General features: G+C 43.1%; 1 protein-coding gene across 2 annotated transcripts in view; it reads left to right on the plus strand.

Moving 5' to 3' along the window:
* The window catches only part of LOC119391077 (zinc finger CCCH domain-containing protein 14), a 121,490-nt gene extending 113,066 nt beyond the window's left edge, over positions 1-8,424 (plus strand). For both annotated transcript variants that reach the window (XM_037658759.2, XM_037658760.2), the window contains 3 exons: positions 1,598-1,713; positions 3,539-3,600; positions 8,203-8,424. In XM_037658759.2, coding sequence (XP_037514687.1) covers positions 1,598-1,713; positions 3,539-3,554 — 132 coding nt within the window. In that variant the 3' untranslated portion in view covers positions 3,555-3,600; positions 8,203-8,424. The remainder of the gene's footprint in view (positions 1-1,597; positions 1,714-3,538; positions 3,601-8,202) is intronic.
* Positions 8,425-11,861: the final 3,437 nt, after the last annotated feature.

Below are 11,861 nucleotides of genomic sequence, written 5' to 3' on the forward strand. Positions count from 1 at the left end.
TATTTATTGTCAATCACCAAAACTCTTACGCCATTAGTCAACCACTTTCTGGGATCCCTTCAAGTCTAGCGATCATTGGAGTAGAGCAAATTGTTGCGCGTGTATGGTACATGAATATCCGACATTTTTGTGGCATATGCACATTTTAAGTTCCTTTGTGTCTATAATGCCACTGGCCTGTTGGATTCAAACGCAAAGAAGAGCTTTTTAATGGACGAAGCATTGTGGTTCCTTTTCAGTGTAGCACATTCAGAGTAATAAGCAAAGCATCATTCCAGTCACGGGTACTTTTATGTCAGCAGTTAGGCTAGTTGGTTAGCTGAGTGTGCTGCTTCTTTTTGTGCATTGGGTCTATTTGGCTCAATGAAAGCAATGTTACATAAAATGGCACTGCATGCTGAAGAATTGACATAGCGTCTATTGTTCAACATTATTTTAATCTCCTGTTAACCCCCCCTCCCACCGTCGAAGGGCCGTATTTTTTTCGGTAAAAGATAGCAACCCTAGTAAGGGCATGCAGCAAATCTCCATCATCTGGCAATTCAAATGCATGGCAACCACTGTTTCGTAGTGAAGTGATTGCAGTGATCACATTCTGGGGTTGCAGTGCAAGGATGTGCCAAGCTTGAGTGCACCGCAGCAGCTCTCGTGTAACCTGTGTTGGTTGAGAACAAAACCACAACCAGTGTAATTATCGATGATTTTTGCGCAAACTTTACAAAATGTGACTGGGGACAGGGAAGGACCACACACACGGCACATATGAGCGCAAACTAACAACTGTTTATTGGAAATATGGAATGAAATATATACGGTGACCCACGCATGCGCAACGCTGCCCTAGCTACGACGCCCCCTGCTCTCCTTTATCATCTTGATTTCCATATCGGTGAGCGCAATAGAAGGCGCGCTAATACACTTGCCCTCTGCTGCCGTTCTGATCATGAAGGCTTCGACGACCTCTCTTTTGGTGTTCTTGCTCAATGTGTGCAAAATGTCCGTTTCTTCAAACAAAGGATGACACGTGCACCTGCTGCAGATGGACATTTTGCACACGTCGAGCAAGCGCACCAAAAGAGAGGTCATCGAAGCCTTCATGATCAGAACGGCAGCAGAGGGCAAGTGTATTAGCGCGCCTTCTATTGCGCTCACCGATATGGAAATCAAGATGATAAAGGAGAGCAGGGGGCGTCGTAGCTAGGGCAGCGTTGCGCATGCGTGGGTCACCGTATATATTTCATTCCATATTTCCAATAAACAGTTGTTAGTTTGCGCTCATATGTGCCGTGTGTGTGGTCTTTCTCTGTCCCCAGTCACATTTTGTAAAGTTTGCGCAAAAATCATCGATAATGTTTAACCAACTACCCACTGCCAAGTTTTTCTCAGTGTAATTAGTTGGTGTACCAGTACATGACCAAAGTTAGACAATGCATGGAGGTGCACTCTTATGCCCAAGCTGTGTGTGAGTGGCTTGCAGTGCTCAACTAAGATCAGGACATTGCCAGCAGTGTAGAAACACTGAAAGTAAAGTAATTCTGTAGTGGTGTAGGTCTCGCTTCAAGTTCATTCATGCATCCTCTTACCTCTTCCGGTGTAGCCATGCAAGTTTGGTGCGGCATGCCAGTCATCGTCGTGTCCATACAGTCACCCAGAGGGGGGCGTGCCGCCCCCCAACAAATTGAAGTGGACCTCAGCCACTGCCAAGAAAGCCGGGTTAGTACTGATTTTGGTTTGTAAGTACAGTAGAATCTTGGTGGCACGATCACAGCTCCTATAAATTTTGGGATGATATGAATGTTTCTGTGGTCTCGGCCAAGGCCCATTAGCCTACAGTCTTCGGCAGCACTTCGTCACTGTGAAGAACAAAGTACAGTCCCCCTGGATATAAAAAACTTGACAATTTCACGAAAAAATTTATTACAAACAGGTTCTCATTATATTCAGTTTCGGAAATGAAACGCACAAGTTAATTAAACAAGGGAACTGAAGGCAGAGCTCACCTAACACATTTATTTAGCGGCAAAAAACTGTGTTATTTTGCAAAACTGAACGTTTATAGGACATCAGTACAACGCTGCTCAGTCATCGTCTAGCCATGGCCTCCAAGATTGGCTCTGGCAACGTGTCGCCGCGTTGCCAGAGCTAATCGCGGAGGCCATGGTCTAGCGAACCCGCGGCACGGTGCAAAACCGCAAAGCACGTGAAGAGTTGCCATCTGAAGATCCGTCGTTGTCACCATGGTGTCGGACAGTTTCCACCAGCGCCTAATCTGACATCTCCTCAGTAGTGACGACGCAGTTGTCGGCATAAAAAAACAAAAACAAATTCGGGGTGAAAAATTCGTTATATCAAGAGTGTCTCCCGCTGCCGCTTTGTTACATAGAGGTTGCAAATGCATATGCTTCTATGGAGTAACGACCGCGAATAGAAAAACTTCATAATATCGAGGAATTCATTGTGTGGAGGTTCGTTATAGGCAGGTCTGACTGTATGTTGTCTTCAGTCGATAGCATGTTTGATGTCTTGCATGTATCAAACAACTTCATAAATGCAATAGGGATAGTGGCTGGCACCAGACTAACCACTTCGCTAGTTATACTAATACAAATGCATCACCCAAGAGATTTTTGTACTAAATTTCTCTAAAAGCAAGCATTAAAATCGAACATATGCTGCACTACAGTGGGATATGATTTAAGGGGGCAGGAGAGGCTCCGCCCAGATGATGAAAGCGCAGTGGCTAAGGAAGTAGTCCTGCTCATTCTCGGTCGGCATGATCACTGGCCATCCAGCTCATGAGGCTAGTCTAGCCCACTGGTTCAGGCTTGTGTGCATCCACCTCTGAGGATGTAATGCCACTGCCTTCTGAAGTTGTGCCCAACCAACTCCATTGCGAGCCACCATTTATGCATTAACTTGGCCCAGGGGCAGGCCAAAAGTGGGCGATTTCGATGGGAGATGGAGTGAGTGATGCCATTCACTCTTGCCTGAGCATTGCAAAACCATTATAAGAACCATTACTGTAGTTGCCATTGGCACTGGGCACAAGTGGGATGAACTATCAAATTTGAGTTTTGCGCAAAGGCCAATTGTAGGATCGAAATAACAAAGCTTTGGTCCCGTAGAAATGTATAGGGCACTGGCCGGGCCCTTCTATTGAGATTGAATCAAGGGCAAAGTCAAATTAGCCAGTGTTGAATCAGTGGAAGCCTGCTGTATTTATTGACATGTCAACATTGCGAGATGGTGCAACCTCTGTAATTTATATTTTGTAGTTAGGGGGCTAAAACTGTATATTAAATATGTCAATATCTGTTTTTCGGTGTGGCATGATACATTCCATTTAATATGGTATCAGTGATTGCCGTCATCTTCACTCACCTATAAAGGCTTCATGTAAAATAATTGGTCTTTCAGAAGCGTAGAATATTAGTGAAGCTTTGCAGCTGTTCTTGAATTTCCGGTGCAGATGTTCAGAACAGAACCAGTAGGACAAACACTTATCTTTTATTTCCTTTCACTGTTTTGCACTGCACAGGGAGACAGCTGCCTGAAGCACGAGTCGCTGTGACCGGCGGCACCCTCAAGTGCTGCACCCAGGTGAGTGATTTCACTTTTAGCATTATTATTGTTGTTAATAGGATCAAAAGATTTTGCATGCGGTGTTACTTCACCGATGTATTACCATGAAAATTAGCATTGATAATTGACAGTTGAGTAAGAAGTGTTCTTAAGCAGATCATGTGATGCACAGAGCAGTTTTCTGGTGCATATCTTTAAACCAGTGTTCAACTGCGCATGGATTTGTTTACGTTTGTAACTCTAGACATTTGTGTGGCATTACTTATCACCGTTCACCTTAGTATACAGTAGACTCTTGTTAAACGGAACCTGAAGGGACCAAGGAAATGTGTTCCGTTTAACAGGAGTTCCGTTTACTGAGAGATGAACAGGAGTGCAGAATCCAAATATGAAACCAATTATATTAGATGCAGTTGTTCCGTTTAACAGATTTCCGTTTACTGTATATCCAAGCAATCATACTTGTGCAACGGCAAGTTATGTGGGCACCAGATGTCCCGTTCGTATCATTGGCATTGTCATGCCTCTCGACAGCACATGCATGGCGCGTGCGTAGAGGGTTAGAAGGTCTTCAGAGACGTCAGCTGCATTTGGCTACAAAAGCGAAGAAGCCAAGTTGCTTTTGCACTTCGCTCGTTTGGCTCTGTCGGAGTTCTGGCATCCACTGCCGTCGCGAATATTTTGCACATGCACATTAGCATTTCTGCTGGGCGTAATACACCATGGTGAACATCCAGCTAAATTTATTTAATCCTTTTTTTATGCAAGTGATCAATTCCAACTATTTTCCTTCATCTTGTGCAACATTGAATTGCGGTGAGTGCGACACCACTGGTGATTGTGTGGTGCTCCTATATCAGCTAATCACCACCCTTGTCCGTGCAGACATTGAGGGTAATGTACCTGACTCTTGTAGAAGTGATTCAGGACCATATCGCTATTTAATCTGTAAAAGAAAAAAGAAAAAAAAAAGAACCCGCACAACAGACAGCGGTTGCAGCCAATACAGCCTCTCAAAACGTTATGGCATGACTTGACTTGTCCTGTGGTTTGGACACAGTCAACAACTATTGGATTAACTAGGCTTCGCTACTTTCTGTTTTGAGCTGGTGCCATGATATGGCCAGTGACAATACCTGTGGTGTATCGAATTCAAAGTGCAGTATAATCTCCTTAAAACCAGTGGTCCTCAGCCATAGGTGTTTCAGAGACCCCTTGTGGACCGGTAAAAGTGATGAAGGACCCCTTGCAGTGAGAGAAAGGGAGGGGGTCATAAATTAACACAACATGCAGCGTGAAATAGGTGCCTTTTGTTTCTTCCTAGCAAAAAAAAATGGTCAAACTAAAGCGCCATACATTTCGATCTCAACAGCTTGTCAATAAGTTGTGCGGTCTGCAGCCACATTCAACTGGTTTCTAGCCATGTTAGCTCTTCACACATGCAAGCCTAGAAAAGTATGCTCACATGCATGTGTCGTAGAAAGCTGCAACAAAAGCTTAACAGCCATCTCATGGAGAAGGGAAAACATAGATAAGCTCCGCCGCAGTGCAGAAATGTCATGCGGTGAAGCATACCACAAATTAGAAAGGGCTACTAACACAGGTCATATAGTAGGCATCCGAAAAATGCGTTTCTTTTTATTTTTTGTGAGGATGGGTTCTGCGGACCCCCAAAAATGGCTTTGCAGTCCCCCTGGTGTCCCCCATTTGAGAACCACTGTGCTAAACGGAACCTGAAGGGACGAGGAAAATGTGTTCCATTTAAAGGGACACTAAAGAGCAAAACGATTTTTCTCGCATTAGTAAAGTAGTCTTCCACGATACCAAAAACACCACGCTTGCTGCGAGAAGACGCTTAATAAGCGAGAAAACGCGCAAAAAGAAAATACAGGTGGCGACGCCACCTTGGAATTCCTGCACCATTTGCCGTGACGTCACGTACTTTTGACGGCGCCTGCTTGGGCCTACGTAGTTCCTAATCGGTTAAATCGAAGTACATTGTCCTCTGAGGGGGCCAGAGACTTGACGTATTGAGTTTGTGGAAATTTCGTTGGGCCAGTGGCACCAAAATACGTTAAATGCTCTTTGAAATGTTTTACTTCATGAATTACAAAGTTCGGCGCGAAATTTAAGAACGAAACTTTGAACTTGGTTTTCTCCTCTAATAATAAACCTATGGTGGTGAAATAAACTACACAAGAGTTCTCCGAGCACACTTTATCAATCTAAACCAATTCATTGTTTCTCTTTAGTGTCCCTTTAAGAGGAGTTCCGTTTGATGAGAGATGAACAAGGGTGCAGAATTCATGTACGAAAGCAGTCTTATCAGAGTCAGTTGTTTCCTTTAAACAGCAGTTCCGTTTAAGAGATTTTTCGTTTACTCAGTCTACTGTATAGCTATTTTTGCTAGATTTTGAGGTAAATCACATCTGACTATGAATATAAAGCAACACGCTGCAAGGAGCCGGAAGTTGAGAAAATTTATGCCACAACAGTGGTACATGAAAAATGTATGTTGATGGTCATCTAAAATGCACAGCTGGGATGTCATGGCTGACAATTTTAGCTTATGCAGGAAAAGTAGTACACTCAACATTTTTTTGGGTAACTGTTTGGAAATGTTGAAATATACATCAAGCAGGGATGTTGTGAAAACAAGGACATAACAAACAAAGGGGGTTTTAACAGGCAGTCTGTTCCTGCCTGGGATGAGCTTTTGGAAGTGTTTTGCCAATGAAGAGTCAGAAAGTCAGAAAAAATGGCCACGTATCTGCGTGCTTCGCTGCAAATGTCGTCGAAAGACGATAGTCGTCTGCCGGCCACTACGTGAGTCCTCCTCCTCTATGTTGAATCGCCGCATCTGGCTCATAGCGTCGCATTTGCAGTGCAGCCCAAAAAACACAAGCATTTTCCACACAGCCTAAGAAACACTAGGGTCTTTGGAATTACGTATCTATGTACAGTAGACTCTCAGTAAACGGAAATCTGTTAAACGGAACTGCTGCTTAAACGGAACAACTGCATCTAATATAATTGGTTGGATTCTGCACTCCTGTTTATCTCTCAGTAAACAGAACTCCTGTTAAATGGAACACATTTTCTTGGTCCCTTCAGGTTCCGTTTAACGAGAGTCTACTGTATTTTCTAGTAAAGGAACACACTACCTAATAGTTATGTATTGATGTTGCGCCTCAGATATGCGTAACATTTGCTTTTTGATCGACAATGTTCACAAGTATGAACAGCGGTACCAGTTCAAGATGGCTGGGCAGTAAGCAAGTGGTTCAACTTTGGATGGGTCGCTGAATCGGGCAACAGACAGACAAACAGAAAGACAGACAGACGGACCAAAATTTCTGCGTTTAAGTTCCGCAAGAAAGACTATCGTCTTTAAAAGGAACACATCGGTAGTGTTCTACTGTAGTTCATCAACAGACATACACACGCTGACAGTGATGAATGTGACATGTACGTAGTTTTCTGGTGTTGAAAATGGCAAGAGCTTCCAAAGCACACCCTTCAGCACATAAAACTCATTAGGCCGTGCTTTTAAATGGTGCACTTCGCTGTAAGATTACTGCTCTGCGTGTGAGCAGTGCTTTAACTACAGTAAAACCTCGTGAATTCAAGGTTGGGACTGTGAAAAATCTTCTAATTAAGCGGATTTTCGAATTAACCAAACACAAAAAACCGGGATGCAAGGAACTTTGAATTACTGAAAGTAATCAGAGGTGGTCTTTTGCTGTGCCTGCTAGTTTGCGGCTCCAAGGGTTATGTTTTCCAGCAATACCCGGTCCGAATTTTGCCGCTAAACCGGGGAAACGGCGGGCCTCGCTGCTGCCAGCGCAAGAAAAAAAAAAGAAAGAGAAAAAAAAAACACAGTCTCGTGGTCAACTGAAATGTGCGCCTGCAGAAAAGACATGCTTCGCTGCAACACAGTGGTGACACACAGGCAGCGTGTCACCTGCTTCTCGCAGCGTCAGCGTGTCTTGATGCGACCATTCGCCCATTTTTTTCTGGTAAAATAAAAAATTTAATAATGACCACTGTGATGAAATTCACGATGTGTTCTGGGTGGAAAAGATCATCATTGAAGTTTTCTTTCGTAGTAGGCGTTGCAGGCAAGTAGTCCGCCAGCAGTGCAAGTGCGCAAATTGCCAGAACAAGCGCTAGTCGGAGGTTCACATACGTCGCCAATTCCGTCAGACCGTCCTTTATTAATTTCACTATTTTCCCAGAAAGAATGGGTAAATCATGACGCGCTGACATTGCGAGAAGCATGCGTCATGCTACCCACGTGTCACCGCTGTGTTGCAGTGAAGCACGTCTTCTTTTCTGCAGGCACAGGTCAGCTGACCATGAGACTGCTGTTTTTCTTGCGCTGGCAGCAGCGAGGCTGGGATTTTCGGCTAAATCGGGATCGGGAATTGGCACATGGCACCCAAAGTTTTCGAATTAACCTGTCTGGTACTGTTGGCAGCTTCAAATTACCCACTCAAATTTGCATTGCAAAATGCGGGACTGCAGAAATCCTTCGAATTATGTGGGATTTCGAAATAACCGAGTTGAAATTAATGAGAGTTTACTGCAGTAGATTCTGTCTTTTTGGTTTCTTTGCAGGAATTGCCAGTCGGCTCGCCAACGTAGCCACTCACAACTGAGCGCCATCTTCATCTGCATCGACGTAGTTAGCGCGATGTCTGCACGGATGTTCTTTAGTTCCATAGTTGTTCTTACTGCCGCGCCTGCATAAATGTTCTTTTTGCCACGAAATTTGTAAATAAAACACTGAAAAAAAAAGGAAAACATGCATACAACAAAAAAAATAGGTTTTGAACACTTGAATTCTGACTTTGGCTTGTTGACTTTAATGCACCACGTGTGTGTCTCTGGTGCTTTTCGGTGGTTCAGAAAAGCGCTGCGGCGAGTGTTATATGCTGTGTGAATGTATCGCAGCAACAACTTCGCCAAGGTACCTCCTGAGCAAATGGAAGTGCTTACTGGACTGCAGTTAACATATTCACTTCCATATCCTAATTGGACACTGGAGCTATGAAAGATCCAGATGGGTTTCAACTCTTGGGATTCTTTAACAGGTGTCCATTTCTCCGCACTCGGACTGTGCCTATAAACAAAAGAACATGGAGAACAATTTACAGTGAAGTTCCAGTAAAGCGAACTCGGTTAAGACGAATTCTCACTTGTCTCCCTTTTTTTTCTAATCGTCAACATAAAGGCATGGCACAGTTTTATCGTTAAAAATTTGGTAACAATAGGCTCATGTGCATTTTTTTTTAAAGCTGTGAAGTCGGGTGCGCGTTAGATGGGTGTAAAAATAATACTTGAAGGCATAGTTTTTATTAAGTTGAGCCAAATAATTGCTTTTTGTTATTTTTCCTTCACTTCATTCACTACTTTCAACTAACATATTTGGATGCACTTGGCTTGTTAGCATGTCTTTTTAGGAGGCACTTGTGATAAGACAAACAAATGTCCGTGATCCCTTCGAGTTCGTCTTAATGAAAGTCTGCTTCCTTTTTCTGATTGACGGAGAGTCAAAGAAAATGGGCACATACAAGTCACTTTGACACTTGTTCTTGTATTGTTTCACCACCGCACCAATCACGATGGCTCACTTGCTTTTTGTTTTTAACCCATATATGCCCAGTGTCCAACATATAGGATGCTTCTTTGATGCACTCTAACATAGCTATTTCTTTAGCTGATGACTAGCGCCACCTACAGCACATCAAGCAGGCCTCAATGAGGTCTGCTTGATGTGCTGTAGGTGCCGCTAGTCATCAGCTAAAGAAATAGCGATGTTAGAGTGCATCAAAGAAGCATCCTATATGTAGGACACTGGGCATATATGGGTTAACACCTCCAATCCCAAGCACAGAGTTGAAACGGTTACTTTTGTTACTCGTTGCCGCATTTCAGAGCGGATAGAGTCAAGGAACATGTGAAATTATAACTGCCAAAATCCAAGTTTTTATCACACTTTACCATACTTTAAATACACGTGGATTTTTTTACTGAACTGGTTGCCTGTGTAAAGGCACCCAGTTTTTTTTTGCTGTTTTTATATAAATTAGGGGTCTGTGAATATTCGAAATTTCGAATATTTTTCGGATAGTGTTGGCTATTCGATTCTGTTCGCACTGGAATTTTACTATTCGAACTTCCCAAAAACAAATACAGTCAACATCCAATTGAAAGTGACCCCTTCAGATTTTTAATAAGCTTCACCTCATTACACTCTCGTATTGCGGCAAAGCTGCCTTTCAAGCTCCGTTACAGTCGAACTTGGCCAAGAGACGTCAGATTGGAAGTGGTCCCTAGATTTTTCAATAGGCTTCACCTCGTCACACCCCTGTATTGCGGCAAAGCTGCCTTTCAAGCTCCGCTACGGTCGCAAATGTATTAACTCAAGAAAACGCGGGTTCCAATATGGAGATAAAAGATGTGGCAGAGTTGGGGGCTCAATTAATGCTGTTTTGGACCTGACATTTGGACAGGAAGTCCGAAAAATCGGACGCCAGAGCTTTTTAGCATCCAAAATTTCAGATGTTCTTATATATCAACGTCTACGAGGCAGATTTGGAACCCCGGACTTGAAGGGAGCACACCCTTGTCTGCCACATCAGTTGGGCTTCCACAGAAGTTGAAAGAGAAGGAGAGGCTGAGGAAATGGCTTCTTCGCCTATTGCGTGTAAAGTGTTGTCGGCAACACTTTGGTTGCACCAAATCATGTACATAAATACGATTCGGCCTCTACATTGCCTCATTCTTGATAAGACAACTATGAAACACCACCAGCGCTTCATCAACCTAGCAAAAAGAAACACTTTCATGTTGCTATCTCATGAGAACATACTTAGGGATTCTCTGCAACTTCTGTCTGTGATTTCACTTTGAAGTATTCGAAAATTATTCGATTCGATTCGCACTCAATGTTTATTATTCGAATTCGCTTCGCACCCAAAATTTTGCTATTCGCACAGCTCTAATATAAATACATGTGATTTTTTTTACCGAATTGGTTGCCTCTGTAAAGGCACCCAGTTTTTTTTTGCTGTTTTTATATAAGTGTGGCTACCATTGGTTCGGGACAGAATGAAAGTAGACGCATGCAAGTAATAAAAATTTTGAGTAAGAGTTTACTAGCCCTTGCTAATTTAAATAGAGACTATACAAGGATGTCAAATGTTAATTTCTGCTTGAATAACTGGCATAGCAGCATTTCATAGAATCTACAGGGGATAACTCGGGAGTGCAGACATGCTAGAATTCTTTCGAGTGGAACTGTGTAGAAATGCGGCTGCCTCCAACTTTTCAATACAAACATCACTGCTTACTGCAGTCACTGAAAAGAACATTATTCAATCTTAGTTAATTGGGCGACTGACAGCAATAATTATTGTCTCACCTTGTGTCCCCCTGGATACATAAGTTATTTGGAAAGGTAGTTTTTATGTACCTCCCGGTGCTGAATTTTAAGAGAATCATAAAGCTTAATTTTGAACACCCAGTATAATATTTGGCTCATATGTTCACATGACCCTTGTCTACAGATTGGTAACATTCTATTGATTTGTTCGCGATGTGTTGTGGGACCCTTTAAAGTAAAAACAAGGGGTGTGCGAATATTCGAAATTTCGAATATTTTTCGAATAGTGTTTGCTACTCGATTCGATTTGCACTGGAATTTTACTATTCGAACTCCCCAAAAACAAATACAGTCAACGTCCGATTGAAAGTGACCCCTTCAGTTTCAATATGCTTCACCTCATTACATTCTCGTATTGCGGCAAAGGTGCCTTTCAAGCTCCGTTACGGTCGAACTTGGCCAAGAGACAGTCAACGTCCGATTGGAAGTGGTCCCTAGATTTTCAATATGCTTCACCTCATCACACACCCGTAATGCGGCAAAGCTGCCTTTCAAGCTCCGTTACGGTCGAACTTGGCCAAGACAGTCAACGTCCGATTGGAAGTGGTTGCTAGATTTTCAATACGCTTCACCTCATCACACTCCCGTATTGCGGCAAAGCTGCCTTTCAAGCTCCGCTACGGTCGCAAATGTATTAACTCAAGACAACGCTGGTTCCAACATGGAGATGAAAGATGTGGCAGAGCTGGGGGCTCAATTAATGCTGTTTTGGACCTGAAACTTGGGCAGGAAGTCCGCAAAATCGGACTCCGAAGCTTTTTAGCATCCAAAATTTCAGATGTTCTTATGTATCAACGTCTACGAGGCAGATTTGGAACCCCGGACTTGA

This window comes from Rhipicephalus sanguineus, chromosome 4 (genome assembly GCF_013339695.2).
Source record: "Rhipicephalus sanguineus isolate Rsan-2018 chromosome 4, BIME_Rsan_1.4, whole genome shotgun sequence".
NCBI classification, from domain to species: Eukaryota; Metazoa; Arthropoda; class Arachnida; order Ixodida; family Ixodidae; genus Rhipicephalus; species Rhipicephalus sanguineus.